The 17413-nt window shown below is 46.7% G+C and overlaps 4 protein-coding genes across 4 annotated transcripts; 1 reads left to right on the top strand and 3 right to left on the bottom strand.

Moving 5' to 3' along the window:
- Nucleotides 1-388: 388 nt before the first annotated feature.
- LOC117837730 (GDSL esterase/lipase EXL3) lies at nucleotides 389-2564 on the top strand. Its single transcript, XM_034717482.2, has 2 exons — nucleotides 389-863; nucleotides 1520-2564. Exons 1-2 carry the CDS (start codon nucleotides 392-394, stop codon nucleotides 2332-2334), a joined length of 1287 nt encoding a protein of 428 aa, XP_034573373.1. The 5' UTR covers nucleotides 389-391; the 3' UTR covers nucleotides 2335-2564.
- A 154-nt stretch (nucleotides 2565-2718) lies between these two features.
- On the bottom strand, nucleotides 2719-5488 carry LOC117837738 (glycerate dehydrogenase). The gene is made up of 10 exons (XM_034717493.2): nucleotides 5213-5488; nucleotides 4914-5138; nucleotides 4684-4805; nucleotides 4435-4589; nucleotides 4230-4321; nucleotides 3938-4120; nucleotides 3747-3824; nucleotides 3584-3628; nucleotides 3388-3502; nucleotides 2719-3164 (listed from the first exon to the last, which is right to left on the bottom strand). The coding sequence occupies exons 1-10, from the start codon at nucleotides 5336-5338 to the stop codon at nucleotides 3142-3144; spliced, it is 1164 nt and encodes a 387-aa protein (XP_034573384.1). The 5' UTR covers nucleotides 5339-5488; the 3' UTR covers nucleotides 2719-3141.
- Nucleotides 5489-5631: 143 nt separating this feature from the next.
- On the bottom strand, nucleotides 5632-7322 carry LOC117837745 (SKP1-like protein 1). Its single transcript, XM_034717506.2, has 2 exons — nucleotides 6879-7322; nucleotides 5632-6039 (listed from the first exon to the last, which is right to left on the bottom strand). Exons 1-2 carry the CDS (start codon nucleotides 7209-7211, stop codon nucleotides 5866-5868), a joined length of 507 nt encoding a protein of 168 aa, XP_034573397.1. The 5' UTR covers nucleotides 7212-7322; the 3' UTR covers nucleotides 5632-5865.
- A 685-nt stretch (nucleotides 7323-8007) lies between these two features.
- On the bottom strand, nucleotides 8008-17327 carry LOC117837703 (E3 ubiquitin-protein ligase UPL3). Its single transcript, XM_034717440.2, has 18 exons — nucleotides 16154-17327; nucleotides 15931-16041; nucleotides 15698-15814; nucleotides 15435-15602; nucleotides 15180-15341; nucleotides 13942-14184; nucleotides 13731-13852; nucleotides 12180-13590; nucleotides 11725-11817; nucleotides 9999-11558; nucleotides 9645-9875; nucleotides 9446-9550; nucleotides 9260-9340; nucleotides 9119-9187; nucleotides 8898-9026; nucleotides 8670-8789; nucleotides 8332-8542; nucleotides 8008-8221 (listed from the first exon to the last, which is right to left on the bottom strand). Exons 1-17 carry the CDS (start codon nucleotides 16886-16888, stop codon nucleotides 8477-8479), a joined length of 5523 nt encoding a protein of 1840 aa, XP_034573331.1. The 5' UTR covers nucleotides 16889-17327; the 3' UTR covers nucleotides 8008-8221; nucleotides 8332-8476.
- Between the last annotated feature and the right edge of the window lie 86 nt (nucleotides 17328-17413).

Here is a 17413-nt window from a genome sequence, read left to right on the forward strand (position 1 = left end):
TCTCGCACAATTTTCAATACATTTCTCTCTTACGACATGTCTGCCAATGCTACCCGCTGCTGGTTTATACCGTTGGAGAGGGTCTGATGATCTAGCCAGCGTCCATCCAATCCATGGGTGGCCGGCATTGCATTTACTCGGCCATGTGTGATGACATGACCATCAGTGCATCTAGCTAGTCTCTTGTGTGTTACCGCGCTTGCTGGGAGATCGGCGGATGCAAGTCCGGCGGCGGCACAGCCGGGGTCCCCAGGCCCAGGCAGTCAGCCCAGCCAGCCGAATGAATTGAAGCAGGGCATTTACGACCATAAATCAAATCCACCGTCTCCACCAGCAAGGCTAAGCTCCCGACCCTACCTACTCCACTCGATATATATATATGGGCTATGCTATGCAGATGCAGCTCTGCTCGATCAGGCAGCACCACCACCAATCTGGAGTCCACTGCTATAGCTGCTGCATCCTCCTTTTCTTCCCATTATTCCCTTCCACATATCTGCATATATACTATACATATATACTACAATATATAGTAGCTAAGTACAAAATGATCATCAGTCGCAGCTCCCAGCTGCTCTTGTTGCTCCTGCTCATCTTGTTGGCCCCTGCTAGCACTTGTGCTGCAGCTGCCAACGCCACGACATCAGCCAAGCAGCAGCAGCAGCAGCACAGGCCCAACGCCGACGACAAGCCTCATCAGGCGGCTGCCCTCATCGTCTTCGGCGACTCCATCGTGGACCCCGGCAACAACAACGGCATCAACACCATCATCAAGGCAGACTTCCCGCCCTACGGCGACGACTTCCTCAACCACCGACCCACCGGGAGGTTCTGCAACGGAAGGATACCCACAGACTTCATCGGTAATAACTTGTACTCCATATGTTTGTGTGTGTGTACACACTCACACACGTATATACATACAGACATATCAGGAAGGAAGGAAACAAACATGTTAATTCAGGCCTTGTTTAGTTGCTCAACTTTGAGGTGTCAAAATTACTGTAGCAATACTGTAGTGTTTCGTTTGTATTTGTGAATTATTGTCCAAATATTGACTAATTATGCTCAAAAGATTCGTCGCGCAAAGTACAACAAAACTGTACAATTAGTTTTTGATTTCGTCTACATTCGGTACTCCATGCATGTATCGCAAGTTTGATGTGATGGGGAATCTTCTTTTTGCATAGTGTCAAAGTTGGGATCTTGAAGTGAACTCCCTTGTTTACTTCCCACAAAACTCCCAACTTTGACACTATGCAAAAAGAAGATTCCCCATCACATCAAACTTGCGGTACATGCATGGAGTACTAAATGTAGACGAAATCAAAAACTAATTGCACAGTTTTGTTGTACTTTGCGAGACGAATCTTTTGAGCCTAATTAGTCAATATTTAGACAATAATTCACAAATACAAACGAAACGCTACAGTGTCACATTTATGGTAAAATGCCAATTTGGCACCTCCCAACTTCCCAAGTAAACAAGGGAAACATGACCTCAATCATTTGCATGCAGCGTCCCGTCTGGGGCTCAAGGATTACCTGCCTCCGTACCTCTCCCCTCAGCCGCTGGACACGCACGACCTCATCACCGGCGTCAGCTTCGCCTCCGGCGGCACCGGCTTCGACCCGCTGACACCCAAGCTGGCCTCCGTGATCTCGCTGCCCGACCAGCTGACCATGTTCCACGAGTACCTGGGCAAGGTGCGCGCCGCCGCCGGGGACGCCAAGGCCTCCGAGATCCTGTCCCGGGGCGTCTTCGCCATCTGCGCCGGCAGCGACGACATAGCCAACACCTACTTCACCATGCGCGCGCGCAGCGAGTACGACCACGCCTCGTACGCGCGCCTCCTGGTGCAGCACGCATCCTCCTTCGTCGAGGACCTCATCCGCGCCGGCGCCCGGCGGGTGGCCTTCATCGGCATCCCGCCCATCGGCTGCGTGCCGTCGCAGCGCACCATGTCCGGCGGCCTGGAGCGCGGCTGCTCCCAGGGCCACAACGAGGTGGCCGTCGCCTACAACGCCGGCATGGTGAGGGAGCTGGCGGCGCTCCGGGCCAAGTACCCCGGCACGCTGCTGGTGTTCATGGACATCTACGGCTTCCTGTACGACATGATGATGCACCCTCGCAGCTACGGCTTCAAGCAGTCCACCAAGGGCTGCTGCGGCACCGGCCTCCTAGAGGTCTCCGTGCTCTGCAACCGCGTCACCTCCGCCGTCTGCGACCCCGTCGGCGACTACCTCTTCTGGGACAGCTACCACCCCACGGAGAAGGCATACAAGATCCTCGCAGACTTCGTCTACGAAAACTACGTCAAGCTCATCATCTGATCTCATCTCATCTGATGATGCATGATTTATTATTATTATTATTATTCTGTATGTATTTCCCCTTAGATAGCTTCTCTCTGGTGATTGCATTATTGATCATGCATTTCTTTTTTTTTCTTTTTCTTTATTTACTTACTACTTATATATAGGGAGCTTCCCTGCCTCTTAGCTTCGTGTTTATTTGCTACATACTGTCATATTATATAGCCGCTATCTCCTTTATTCCACCACCTCTGAACTTTGTTTGCTCATTCAACTGTTTTCTTGTGTCACTACTGTAATAGCAACCATCTATAGAATGGAAAGTAACCTACCGCATACAATTTCTACTCATCACAATGCTCGCAACACAACCAATACTCTTGTCGGTGTACACGGTACATATATGGTGTAACAAATAAGTTATTGTACGTTCAGCGCAGAAAAATACATATGCATGCCATATACATACATACATACATACATGTAGATGAATACATGATGATATGCAACGTAGAGTGTGGCTCCAGCTGATAGATGGATCAAAAACTAATTAAGTTGCATGTATGTATATACGTAACATGCTACATATAGCTGCTGCTTATTGTTACGGGAACCCAATTCATGCAAGCAGCTGCATCTATATATATATACAAATGCTAATTAATTGATAAACTCGAGGGTGATGATATATGGAAGAAGCTCTGACAGAAGACATCTACAGTGCAGCTGCTCGATCGATCTGATGCTATATTATTGCCGTGCCATCCCTCCATGTATACAGCATCTTCACTTGTAGCTAGCTAGCAGCGCCCTTGTTGTTAGCCCCTAAAGCTTTGAAGATGGCAGACCTGAAATACACATTCAAACAATTAAAATTTGCATATATATATGGGAAATATATGCGTATAATTGAAGAGGCAACAATATAATTAAGATCCATGTGCATCCTATGTACTTGTCCAAGCAGCAGGATCGACAAGATGGATGACAGCACACCACATGAATGCAGAATGCGTGATAGAGATAGACTGGTATTGATTTGCCATGTAAAGTAGATGGAGGGTCACCAACCAAGTTGTTTCGCATTAACGATGCTTGGGCAAGCAGGCGGTGGTGTCATCTTCTCGTTCAGGAAGGGCTCCACCTGATTGGGGTTTCCCCACACAGGGTAACCCTTGATCCCACCCTGTTTAATTTGTTTCCATCAGTAAATTAGCAGCAAATGTCTATATAAATGGACACTGCAGAGTGCAGCGGGCAGACTTACAAGAACGTTGAGAGCAGCCAGCGTTGACATTCCTTCACGTGTCCACTGAACCAAGAAACAAAGAATATTATATTCTTTCAGTTGTGTAATTGTGTCTGTCGCAAATAAAAAAGACTCAAACAAAGGCGCTACAATTTGATTGGTTGACATCCTTGTATCATACCTTGGAGGCTGATGCAATGTGTGGTACAAGGACCGCGTTCTTCATGTCAGCCAGTCCAGGTTTCATGTAAGGCTCATCCTGTTGAATAGTACATATATAGCATTGTGGCATGCTGATGGATGACCCCATCGAACCAACTGATAGATACTAATCAGCAACATTTTAATTAATCAATTAAGCATTGGTCATACCTCAAAGACGTCGAGCCCAACGCGGAACATGGGATTGGCCTTGAGGTGCTCCACCAGGGCAGCTTCATCGATCACGGGCCCTCGGCTCGCGTTCACAAGAATCGCCTCCTTCTTCATGATGGCCAGCCTTTCAGGGTTTATGAGATGGTAAGTGGTCTTGTCCAGCACCGGATGCAGGCTTATCTGCCACAAACACACAGCAAATGCAAACGAAGAATATAATGTCATGTATGGTAGCTACAATTCGATCACCTCTTCTTGTGTGTAAATTGCAAGGGATAATGAATCTGACCACATCAGCCTCCCTGAGGACATCCTCCATGGTGGCGGCCCTCTTCCAGGTGACAGGCTGCTCACCGTTTGCTTTGAGGAACTGCCCATATGCTGGAATGCACAAGGCAATTGATACATATAAGCAGACTAAATAAACATGCAGTGCAATGCAATGGCAGGTTTCAGTGTGACTAGCTAGCAGCTATAGGTGGTGGTATCCTTGCCTGTGACGAACTTCTCAAGGCGTGTGGCCTGATAGAGGTCGTAGTAGATGAGGTTCATCTTGAAGCCCTCGATCATCATGCGTGCATAAGCAGAGCCAATGCGACCAGCTCCGATGACTCCAACAGTCTGCCCCTTGAGCAGGTTGCCAACGAAGCTGCAGGCAAGCATTGTTAACGCGCGTTGATCGAGGGCTAAGCAGTTGCGTATTATGTCTGAATAAGTACAAGAGCAAGCAGATATCTACTGACAGGTGCGGGAGCCATCCGTCGTAGAGGCCAGCCCTCATGAACTGGTCCGCCTCGACGATCCTCCTGGCTGCCGCCAGCGTGAGGGAGGCGGCGAGCTCAGCCGTCGTCTCGGTCAGAACACCCTGAATATGTTGTTAGTTAGTTGATTGATTGATTGAATTGAAACAGGGGACGTTGATTGATTGATTGATTGAAACAGGGGAACACAAATAGCTATCGATCGATCTTACCGGCGTGTTGCCGACGGCGATGCCATTCTTGTTGGCCGCCGCGACGTCGACGTTGTTGTAGCCGACAGCCATGTTGCTGAAGGCAGTCCCTCCGGCGCGCTTGAGGGCCGAGAAGAGCACCTCCCCCCAGTCCTCGGTGAGCTGGCCGATGACGCCGTCGCAGCGGTCGCCGATGAGCGCCAGGATGTCGTCGACGGAGAGGATGGTCTTGGCCTCGGTGCATATCTAGTTGTGTTATGTTTTGACAGACAGTGAGCACGACAGCAAGAGAAGAGCAGAGCAAGAAAAGGAAGAAGTACCTCGAGGCGGCAGTCGTTGTCGGTGAGCAGGCGGATCCATCGCGTGCCCGGCATGGACTTGGTGCTCACCACGCGGTACTTGCCGCTAGGGTTCCACACCTCGATGGAGATGGGCTTCGTCGCCATGGCTGCTCTTTCTTCCGTTCCTTCTTTGGTCTCGGTAGCCTCTTGCGTTATCGGATGGATGGACGGAAGGCCGAGGCTGCTTGCTTGCTTGGGCCTCTGCCTCGCCTAATGGATGGATAAGCAAGCAGAGGCCATCCAAGGCTGCAGGCCATCAGCATCAACACTGGCTGGCCGCCTCCTTATCTTTTTCACAACCACATAACAAGAAGCGAGCAAACTCCTCATCAACAGGTACGACCATCAAAGAGAGCAGAGCACCAAAATAAAACGAGCAGAGCATATACAGGAGGCAATTCATAATCCACTCGACACATAGTATTATATTAACTAACTAGCTGCAGATAACAGCTTCAAACGTACGTACCACTCAGTTTAACCTCCATCTAAACCATAATAACCACCTAGTAGGTTCACCAAAAGTAATTACAACCATTATGACCCGATAATAGTACAACTAGCACTAGTAAGTAGCATTGCAGTGCACACTTGTTTCTTCCAAGCAACACGGCCACCACCAAAGATTTCAATCACTCGAAAGCCCACTGGTTCTCCCTGCGGATCTCCTCCTCCTCCTCAGGGGTGAAGTCGTTCTTGATGTTGAATGTCTTGCGGATCTCCTCCGGAGTCTTGCCCTTGATCATGTCAGCAACCGTCTGGCAGGTCAGGTCCAGCAATCCCTTGATGTTCAGGTAGTTGGCAGCCTGAAACACAATCACCATATATATGTCAGTAAAGTACATAAATGTTAGCCACATCTCAGACAATATGTCAACTATTATATGTTAAGACTATATTCAGATGACATAGGCAATAAATAACTGTGCAATGCTGCATTCAAATTATCTGTCTGCTAGCTACAGTTCATTGCATACGGCAGAATAAGAGTGATCTGGTGTTGTGCACATACTTCATTGCTGATTTGCTAGCCAGTACCATGCAGTCACATCATGGCTAATCCAATGTGTTGTGGTAACCAAAATAATAAGCACTAACAAACAGCTACATGGTCACAGGGATGTGCGTACAAGTCTGAAGCACAAGGGCTATGTGGATAACAGACATAATCTCAGCGTGAGCACTATCATGTAGCTAACAGACAGCCAAAGAAGCAACTTGATACAGGTGTAAAAGAGTTGTTACTGCACTAATCTATTAGTACTCAATAGATTAAAAAAAATAGAAACGGGCGCTAGTACAAGGGCTAGAAAGATAGATAGAATTGCAACTTACAATCAATCAATACCGCATAATCAATCAATCTAGGGTATAATCCAGAGAAGCATGAGCACGGGCATAGATAGATCGACAGAATTGAACCTCATAATCAATCAATCAATCTTACACCGCATAATCAACCAATCTAGGGTATAATCCAGAAAAGCATGGGGGCATACTTATCAATCAATCTAGGGTATAATCTAGGGCATAATCAATCAATTAATCTGAGCGCAACCTATGACAGATAGATCTAATTAGTAGGCAAGGGTACATGATTCGTAGAGGGGACTTAAGTTGGGGGATGAGAACGGGGTAGGTGTACCAGGATGAGGTCGAAGAGCGTGGCCTGGTCGACCTTGACGAACTCGGCGTCCCAGTTCTTGAGGTCCTCTGCGCCGGCGGAGGCGTCGGCGGCAGCGGGTGCGGCGTCATCTGCGGGCTTGGCGGCGTGGACGTGCTTGTTGCAGTACTCGATGACCTTGGAGAGGATCTTGGCGTTGACGTTGGGGAGAGGGATGCCGTTGTCGGCGCAATCGTCCTCGATCATGTGGCGGATGGTCTGCGACTCCATCGCGACCGCCTCCTCGACCTCGAACTCCTCGCCGTCGGAGCTCCTGAGCGTGATCATCTTCTTCTCGGCCTCGGCGGACGCCATCAAATCGAAACCCTAGATGCGGCTGCGGATCGGATCCAAGGGGATGGATATGGGGATTTGGGGGGCGGCCGTGGCTTGGCTTGGCTTGTTGTTGCTTTCCCGTGACCTGACCCCTCGGCTTCTTTATAAAGGCACCCAAACCGTCCCCTTAACCTTAGACCGGACCCACCCGTCCGATACTATCTAATCATCTTTATCAAAAGAAAAAAAAAACTCTATCCAATCATAACATGAGATTCTCCTCTCCTAATGTACTACGACTACATACTGTATCTACAATAATAATAATTCTATAGTATATGCTTTTTTAATACTGTATTCTATTTGTACTCCTATATGTTTGCAAGGTATGGAAGAAAAAGAGTCATCTTCCGGGTTTTTTTTCCTTAAATAAAATACATACATATTTGTATACGCAAGGACAGGGAACCTACGCCGTGCAGCCATCCATCATAAGCTCTGGATGCAGTGACCTTGGCGTATTACCAATGCAATAATTTCGTATTTGTTGCACCAGTCATTTCTTTATATTGCTGCAAAGTGAAATATAAGTTCGTATTTGCTGCACCAGTCATTTCTTTATATTGCTGCAAAGTGAAATTTATATCTTGCGTTATATCATCCACCAATTTATTGGCGTGCTTTGGGACCTTTTTCTTGTGTATGTACATGCAGAAGGGGGATTGAGAATCATTTAGCCCTTATTCGCTTAATCCCTTCCAATCCGAACATTGTGTTCGCGGTAATGATACTATCTGCTGTGCTTGTGTTCCTCCATCTGCTAACCTGACAACTCTCACAGAAGGGCACGTCCGCACCACATTTATTATCAGTCAGTTATCACACATGTACAGGTTGCTTTTTGTTTACAAAGATTGAAATTCTGGATCGACACAACCAGGTACAAATTCTGGAACAAAAATTCCTTTTTTATTTACATGTACCGAAAACGAGAGAGATTTCTGTTCTTGTTGGTGCACTCCTCAAGCGGCTACAGCCTAGCCTGCCCTCTGGAAACAAATCAAACAGAAACCGAAACACATTAAACTTCTTCAATGATACCAAGGAATCCATGGGGAATATATAGATGAAACAACAATACATATAAAAAAAGCAGCACCTGCATCAGATTGAGGACCTGGTTCTCACCCTTGAAGCAGTCTGCTGGGCGGCTAGTAACCTCAACCTATGTTAGAGGGACCAACCAAGAAACTAATTCTGCTACATAAATTGACCCCTGTATGTTAGTTCGGACATAATATCATTTATGAAAGATCAAATGATCCTCGGCCTTCCAGGATTGCATAAAGCAGCTTCTTGCGCATGATTTCCTGTCCAAACAGCAGCAGCACCAGTCAGCAGGAACCATCAGAATGTCCAATCTTTTTTTTTTTGAAACATACAGAATGTCCAATCTTTTCTTAGAGAAAAGAACAGCAAGGACCAGACACCACATACTTTTGTGGAGTACGGAGGCAGCTTCAGATAATTAGCGCACGTCATCACACTAGGCAAATCATCATCCGCAGGCTCTGTCACCCCAGTTGAATTTGAAGTATTTACCACACTTGAAGGATGCTGGTGATAATCAAAAGTGACACCAAGTTACCCCCAAAGAACAGCATTGGACAGAATAACTATACACATGTTCCAATAGCAAATGTCATGATAGATCATGGAAAGTACCTTCCTAACAATTGTAAGCTTGGGACTAAGGGCCGCCAAACCACCAGGTGGAAGGCGAGGAGCACCAGTTACAAACTGGCAGAACGCATGCTGCTGCTCAGGGGTGAATTCCACCATAATCTCAAGCAGCTACAAACAGGAGCAAAGAATCAAGGAGCCGCACTTCTTCAACACAACAATTGGATGCAAGAGATGTAACACGTAAGAACGGATGCACTTACATTCACGATCGCAGGACTTTTAGCAGTATACCCATGATCAAATTTTATGTTATCCACCAGGGATTCCGGCTGCAGAAACCGAGATTTCTTCAGTGGAATACTTAACATATTATAACTTGGATAAAGAGAACAGAACATTACCTCCCAAATTTCTTGTCGGCCACATATTAGATAGTCAAGTTCTTGAGGTGAAAATATTTGGAGGGATGAGATGTCAAAAACCTAAAATATCAAAATAAACAAGAACCATTGGATTAAGCTAAATCAATATCAGAATGACTAATGAAACGATTATAAAATCTTAAAGCAATGCCAATGAGGCTGTACCTGATTAAACCCTGATCTAAATGCCTCAATCTGTCGCTTTATCCCTGACTTAACTGTAGCATCCACTAGCAAACTAATATACTCTTCTAAGTTGTAAATGTTGACCTGCGAATGGCAATTGCACTTATTAATACATGAAAGAAATACAAAACGTAATCACCAAAACAAGTAAAAAACAAAGATAGACTTCATCTCTTACAATTGTGCTTCCTTCACCCTCTTTAAGAACATAATCAGGATAACCCGGAAGAGTAAAATCTAAACACAAATCTTCAATAGCAGCACCACGGAAACGCAAGTCTGCAACTTCAAGCTGATTCTCGCCAGGAGTGGACTCAAGGAACTTCTTTCGTTCAACAAGAACTCGCAGTTCTTGCAATGTCTTCCCAAACTCAGAATCAAATGAGACTATGTCAAACAAATCAAGCTCCTGTCCAATGGAAATACGTTAAGGCATGAAATAGAATACAACACAGCATTAACAAATTAACCAATGCAAATCAAAATGAAAACAAATACACGGTATCTGGGAATATAGCTTCTCTGTACATACCTGTCCAAGGATCAGCTTATAAAACGCAGTTGATAAAGGCAAATCTAAAAGTCTGCCATCTTGCAAGACTTTTGCCATCACTTGACCGATTAAGCGGAAATACTCCAAAACTTTGAAGAATCTGGTACCTTCTGAAGCATCCGCTTTAGGTGGCCAAGGCCGAGGAAACAATCCGAGAGGAGCTTGTATCAAATGCCTGCCATCACCAGTTAAGTCTGAGTTGAGTTCTTTTCCTGATAAGCCATCTTCAGGGTCTAAATTAATTGCATCGCTCCTATCAATTTGCAATCCTGAATCATATGGAGAAGTAGATCTCCATAACCCCAGCTGAGAACTTTGTAGTTCATGGCTTAAAAGAGTATAAAACTCCAAAGTAGGCCCCAGCCCGGTCCCAACTTCACCAAAGTATTCCACCTCAAGAACAGCCCTCTGACTGGAGAACATCTCCATAACTTTAGCAGCAGAATCCAGAATACGGTTACGGGAAACACGAACTTTCTGGCGTTGTAACCTGCCAAACCGGACCTCTCTTTCACCACCAGAGCTGTGATTGTCACTCTGCTGTTGCTGGAGTCGATTCAATGCTCGTGACAACCCAAAGGCTGTGGAGTAGAAGTACTGCCTCCTTGTCTCAAAAGGAAACAGAAATGGGCAGGCCTTGGTCATTTGATAGCACCAAGAAGGTAAACTGCCACTACAGAGTGCAAGAACATCCTGCATTTGCCGAGCAAGCTTTGGCGTCAACTTACTATTGACAAACTCCTCGGAAGGTACCTTGGCTCCAGTTCTATATAGCTCATCAAGGGTCCTGATTTTTCCCTCAGCAAAATCATCAGATGCTCCTTGTGCTCTTAAACGAGAGGATAACTGATTAAGCCCATCCAGTACACGTAACAGTGCTAAAATGTTGTATGTTGAGTTTGTTCTCTCAAGATCACAAGGGAGTTCTCCTTGTAAGATGCTATCAAGAAGAGAAACACCCTGCATTTCCGAGATAGATCTGCAAGAATCTGATTTTGAGTTTAATGAGGTGGAACCCCCCTGGGATCCCTTCTCAGCTTGGTTATCAGCCTTCTGGTACGTTATTGTGAACACATCACCCCAGAAGCGGTTTCCATCATTGGATAGATCAGATCCATTGAACCTTTCTTCATCATCCTCATCAAGCATCAATTGACGTTGGATAGCTTGATACACTGTCAAATGTTTGCTGAGCTGCTTCCCACCAGCAGTGAATACGAGTTTATTGTGATCACTCATGCTACCTCCAAGTGACAGACCACGCCGATCTCGGCTACCTCTAACACTGCGACCACCGACAGAAGCCAGCCCAGCCATCGTTGCAGCAACAAATGACATTGCACCTCGTGAACCAAATGTGCTTGCACTTCGAAATTCAGAAGAATCTGGTCCCCTGCTAGATGTGTTTCTAGCAATGGAGCCAGATGACGGCTGCGCCTGGCTAAAACTGGCTGACCCAATGTTCTCATCAGCATCACCCAATTTCACGTCATGCACACCATCTTGAGAACAGATAGGAAGAGACCCTTCTTGGAGAACCTAAGAATTTGAAGAGGTTTAATTAGTCAGAAATAAAACAAATGATCTTCATTCTGGACCCACAAAAGGCTCATTTATCCTAATCACAAACAAATATGACTAACCAACAACCAGTGATTGCAACAAAGTAAAATTAAAGGGGCATTTTCCATTTACAAACAGTTACCTCATGATCATCATCGTCATCCTCTGAAATGTCATCATCATCGATCATTAAAGCATCATCAATCTCAACGAGAGATGTGTCAAGCTCTTCATCCTGCATATACCATCGTAGAATGTATTACTTATCAGTTACCATACTTCCACTCCCAACTAAAAAATGAGAACACAAGAACATGATTTCTGGAATATTATCTTAAGATTTTTTAAAATGTCATACGGTCAGTTTGACCATTCAAAATCCATGCATGCATCTTGTAAGAGTAGTCTAAATTTAAGACCTAACTCCGCGTCCGAAATTCTCATGTATATTTGGTGCCCGAGCCATGAGCTATAGGTTACACTAATGATCCCAGAGAAGTAGAAGAATCATTGAGTAAATCTGCTAGACAGCTAGAATTGGGAACAAAGATTGTCTAACTGCAAATCAAACAAACCAGGCATGTAAAAGAATAATACCTCAGAGCTACTGTGACCATGCGCTCGCTTCATTTCTGAATCCTTCTCTGAAGCAGATTTTTGGCGGGCAGCGTTCCTGGTATTAGGTCCCTTTGATTCATCTGAGTTCGGTTTTACTATAGCTTTGCCTTTTCCTTTGGCAGTACTAGTGCTTTCATCATGAGCATCCTTTTTAGATGTACCACTACTTGCAGCAGATGATTTTGATCTTGTTGTTGGACGCCGACCAGAATGAGCTGTTGCAGCTGTTAATGATGCACCAGCTGTGGTGCCAGGAACCCCTGATTCAGAATTATTTCCAGATGGAACTATAGGCTTCGAAGCAACCTCACTGCGCTGAACTCTGGGCCAAAGGAAGTCTTCAACAGCTGCTAGACTGGCAAATGGGTCAATAAGCACAATATTTGATGAATAATCCCGAAGTGATTTTTCACCTTGAGCTCGTGACAGACGCAACTTGAAGGGCTGAGCCAGAGCACTAAGACCTGAGGTCAGACGGGAGCCTCCAATACCAATCCTGCTAGACTGGCTAAGCACAACGGGGAAACGTTCCAACGAAGACAATGCACTTTGTAGTTTTTGAACCAACAGTGCCATGGGAGTTCCATCCCTTTCATGATCAATAGAAAGGGCAACAGATATGAAGGACTTGTATCGCCTAAGGGCCTGCTGACGAAGCTGTGGTAGGTTTCCTTCAGATACCTTTTCCTTCCCAAACGTCCCACAGGACAAATAGTCAAGCAATGATGTGACAACTCCACTTCTAATGAACTCAAATGTGGAGACACCATTAACTTTGCTAAGCTCACCGAGCATTTCAGATATCACTTCGTCTAATTGTTCTTCCACATCAAATGAGATGTCAAAACAATCGGCACTTACAGCTTTTGATTTCCCTTTGGCTTTTGTTTTGGCATTCTCAATTGCAGTATTGAACTTTGTGCAGAGTGCTCTCAGTTTAAGAAGGTCATCAGTAACTCCAATATCACTTGAATCAGTGTCCGTCGGGAAGTATTTATCTTTGAAAGACTTTGCATGATCGCTAACTGCAAATCGCAGGCTGGTGTTTGGAACTTCGGAAGTGCTTGTTGTTGAGCAGGTAACCCCAAGATTGGAACTGTTTGATTCATCTAATGAACTGTTTTCTGCTGGCACAGCACCCCCACGCCTGCGTTGACGCCTAGAACGTGACGGCATGGGAGAATCATTATCTTTATCCTGCGGTGGTACCTGAGAAGGCAGTGCATTGGAGGATTCTGCACATATAAGTGACTCCACAGCATGAACAACACCTTCCCTCACAAACAGCTTAGAAAATGTCTCTGGAAGCTTTTCCATCATTATTTCTGCTATCTGAAGAGCAGGAATCAACACTTGGGGATCTTTCCATGCAAGAATGCCTGCGAGGAAGCTGCAGATGGAAATGACATACCTTAGAAGGATCAGCAAATAAGTACGTCCATTGAGAGAGTGCAACAAGTTTTAGCATCCAATGTTCCGAAACTATTACTTAGGCAAAGGAATTAGGCTTTGAAAGAACTTGTATGAAACCTGGATATGTTTGTTGTGCCAAGGAGAGATTGGATTGTTTCAGCGGAGCTGTAGTACATTAACTTCCCAATAATCGATAAGCACTTGTGACGTATCGGTGCATTTACACTAGAACCATACACCTGAATGAACACACAGGCTATTAAGTACCCAAGAGAAAACACTAACAGCAATTGAAGTTGCTCATCAGGAGAAGAATTTCGGCACTAACCTGTGTCATCGTCGGTAACAAATCCATACCAAACTGCTGTAGAAGTTCAGGGTGCTCACGCAATAGCCTCTCACGGCCAGACCTCTCGTTTTCTGTTGAACTTGAACCAGCCCCATCTTGTTTGATGGAAGCAGATTTCTTTGTTGAAGAGCTTTTATAAGCATGGTAGTATGTTGGTAAATTGATGATTCTCGCAGGCATATGTGGAAGCAAATCATCAGCAAGGCTCACTATCTCAAACATCTGCAGAATTAGAAGTAAACCAATGAAAATCATTTGGGCAAAGAAGCATACAAGTTTGTGAAACCCACGGGTCAAACAGTGCGGTTTTCAATAATTAATGTTTCAGCAGTTAAATGGGAAAACAGCAAGCAGCAACTGCAGACAACACTGCATGTTCATACCCATCAAATGCCAGACTATTTTGTATATGTACAACATATGATTTCAGCTGCTAAGAGAGCAGCAAGAAGCAGCTGCAAATGACATTATACATTCATGATCAGCGTGTTACAAACAAGATTTGTGTTACCATGTGCCTTAAATCAACACCTCCTGCCTCATTAAAACATCTCAAAAGACTAACTCAGGGATGACAACCATATTAATCAGGAACGCATGGTTTTGATACTTGGTTCTGGACAAGGAAGAAATCTTAGTTGCTCAAAACAACACGATAAAAAGGATGCAAGCCTTTCAACAGACACTCATCTTTTGAATGATCGTTTGTATAGTTTACGAAAGCATCTCAAAAGATTCACTCAGGGATGAGAACCATATTAATCAAGAAAGCATGGCTTTGATACTTGGTTCTGGACAAGGAAGAAATCTTAGTTGCTCAAAACAGCACAATAAAAAGGATGCAAGTCTTTCAACAGACAGTTCTCTTTTGAATGATCGTTTGCATAGTTTATGAAGACATGCGCAGACTTGCTCGCTACATTCAACAACTATGTTCAATGCTCAAGAAGGTTAACCAAGTAATTGCTCGGTGATGCATTCATATGAACATTTGATGTGACCTTTAAAGTCCTCAAAAGTTGTCCAGGTGGATGTGATAGATGTAATTTTAGGAAACATGAAATGCCTAAGACTAATAAATTTTCAGTGATAAATCAGAATCTGACTGGATATGGTTGTGCCGTGCGCTACATAGACAGAAAAGATGGCTAAATTGGTCAAAAGGCTAGCACTAGTGGCACAGTCATAACTCATAAGTCAGCGATACAAATATTCACCTGATCAGCGGGCCTTGTTAGAGCAGGGGCCACTGACGTTCCAGAAATCAAACCAGAGCCAGAAAGGATGTCTTTAAGAGTGCCGCTGATCCCAAGAAGAAGTAGTGTTTTAACTGCCAGCAGTGATCCACTTGCACATATTGAGAGAAGACGGATTAAGCCCTGAAAAAAAGTACAGCCTAATCTTAGCACAAGTGTGAGAGAGGGAGCATGGCAAACCCTAAGAAAGGATGTCAGAAAAAAAATGGTGCATACTGTGTATGTGGATGTACTCAGTGATGCCTGGCCTGAGGAGTTGCCAACAGATATCAAGCTAGCAGCTTGAGCAACCAATCCGTGATTGCAGAGCTCATCAAGCTTTTCCGGGTAATGGGCGAAAGCTTCAGCAATGCGTGTCAAACAAACAGAAGCATGCTCCAGTACCTGGAATGCCATAATAAAGAGTTGGAATTGCTTGCTATACCTGAACAGGATGGATAGGTAAAATCATAAGTCAGAGGTCGTAATCTGAAAATCACCTTGGAATCATGGTGGTTCAGGAGATTCGTGAGCAGAGGGACAGCTTCCATGACAAACTCGGAAGCATCGGACGGCAGCTTCCTGCAGATATTTGCAGCGGTAGACAATGCTACTCTCTACAGCACAAACATGCCCACCATGGGAACAGGTGTAAGTGGAAGCAAACAGTGCACAACACATAAAGGGCGGTCGGAATATGAGAGGGCTCGAGAGAAATGGAATGTCCGAGTACCTGAACACCAGTGGAGAAGAAGTCGAGATACGATAGGACAGCCATTAGCGCCCCAGCACGCAGACACGCGGTTGGGTGCTCCAGAGAGATCTTCTTAAGAGCTTGTAGAGACTAAGAAGGTGGGTGGATTAAGTGTTAGCAGCATATACTCGATGGTTGATCGTTAGTTAGTGGTTAGCAGCATGTACTGGTTAGGAAAAAAAATGGGAGACAAGAAAGGTACCTGCTCGGCGAGGTCCATGTACTCGATGGTTAGCAGGCGAGCACAGAAACACTGTATGGCCCCGTAGTGCACGACCGCGGAGCAGGAGGAGGGGAGCACGTCGACGAGGTTGGCAAGGGCCCGCGCGGCGAGCAGCATGACGTCAGGGCTGGCGCCGGCGGTGGCAGGCTCGTCCTCGCGGCCGAGCATGCCGACGAGGATGGGGACGAAGGCGTCGACTGGGAAGGCGGCGAGGGAGTCCTCGGTGCCGATGGAGAGCATCTCGCAGAGCTGCATGAGGGACTGGAGCTGGCGCGACTCGTCGCCGTGGGCCTGGAGGCCGGCGAGGATCCTCTTGAGGTGCGCGGAGGTGGCGGAGGAGGGGGCGGAGGAGGAGGAGGGGAGGAGGTCGTCGAGGCCGGCGCCGAGCCTGCGGAGGAGGCCCTGGAGGGCGGTGCTGGCGGAGGTGAAGGACTGGGGGAAGGGGGCGTCGGAGTCATCGTCGGGGGCGGGGGGAGGGGGGTCGGAGGAGGAGGAGGGGTCGGGGTCCTTGCCCTTGTCGGCGGCGGCGCGGGAGCGGCGGCGGGAGGACGGCGAGGGTTCCATCGCGGGGACAGGGGCGGCGGCGGGGGAGGAGGTGGAGGAGTTGCGGCGGGTGTTGGGGCGGGAGCGCTTGGAGGCTGATGAGGAGGAGGAGGCGGCGGCGGCTGCTGCTGCTGCGGCTGCGCGCTTGCGGCTGCTGCTGCGTGTTTCCATACAAGGCAAGGCGCGCGAGGAGATGGGGGCGGCGGCCGGCCGGCCGGCCGTGACTAGGCGGCGGCCAGCGGCGGCGGCAGCGGGGTCGAATCGATCTGCGGGTGCGATGGTTCGATTCGACCCAACTGGATGCGGGATTCCTTAAATTGGAGCCTCCTCTTCTCCTCTCTTCTCAAGAGGAGGAAATTGGGGATCGGAGGGGAATGGAAGGGATTCCTTGAGGATTTCAGGATTTGGCTGGTTCCCCAACCCTACCCTTCCTTCCTTGGTGTGGAGACTGGGTGATAGACGGAGGCAACCAGGCGAATCGAGTCGACTGCTGCTGGATTCGATGCCGGTTGCCGTTGCCTTGCCGATTTGGGGAGAAGAGGGGGCGAGAGAGAGAGAGGAGAGAGAGAGAGAGAGGAGGAAGAAGACGCCCGCGACCTCGAGTGACACACAGCCAGCCACCCAGACAACGTGTCACCGCCGCGCGGTCGGGACGCTTCATGGGCCGACCTACTAGGCCGTCTCTAAGCCCACCTA

This window comes from Setaria viridis, chromosome 1, assembly GCF_005286985.2.
Source record: "Setaria viridis chromosome 1, Setaria_viridis_v4.0, whole genome shotgun sequence".
NCBI classification, from domain to species: domain Eukaryota; kingdom Viridiplantae; phylum Streptophyta; class Magnoliopsida; order Poales; family Poaceae; genus Setaria; species Setaria viridis.

Coding starts and splice junctions, on each gene's coding strand:
- LOC117837730 (XM_034717482.2), top strand. CDS start 392: ATGCAGATGCAGCTCTGCTCGATCAGGCAGCACCACCACCAATCTGGA. Junction 864..1,519: donor GATACCCACAGACTTCATCG/GTAATAACTTGT, acceptor ATTTGCATGCAG/CGTCCCGTCTGGGGCTCAAG.
- LOC117837738 (XM_034717493.2), bottom strand. CDS start 5,338: ATGGCGACGAAGCCCATCTCCATCGAGGTGTGGAACCCTAGCGGCAAG. Junction 5,139..5,212: donor ACAACGACTGCCGCCTCGAG/GTACTTCTTCCT, acceptor TAACACAACTAG/ATATGCACCGAGGCCAAGAC. Junction 3,825..3,937: donor TTGGGCTCGACGTCTTTGAG/GTATGACCAATG, acceptor ACTATTCAACAG/GATGAGCCTTACATGAAACC.
- LOC117837745 (XM_034717506.2), bottom strand. CDS start 7,211: ATGGCGTCCGCCGAGGCCGAGAAGAAGATGATCACGCTCAGGAGCTCC. Junction 6,040..6,878: donor CGCTCTTCGACCTCATCCTG/GTACACCTACCC, acceptor ATTGTGTTTCAG/GCTGCCAACTACCTGAACAT.
- LOC117837703 (XM_034717440.2), bottom strand. CDS start 16,888: ATGGAAACACGCAGCAGCAGCCGCAAGCGCGCAGCCGCAGCAGCAGCA. Junction 13,853..13,941: donor TGTTACCGACGATGACACAG/GTTAGTGCCGAA, acceptor GTGTTCATTCAG/GTGTATGGTTCTAGTGTAAA. Junction 8,790..8,897: donor AGCTTACAATTGTTAGGAAG/GTACTTTCCATG, acceptor GATTATCACCAG/CATCCTTCAAGTGTGGTAAA.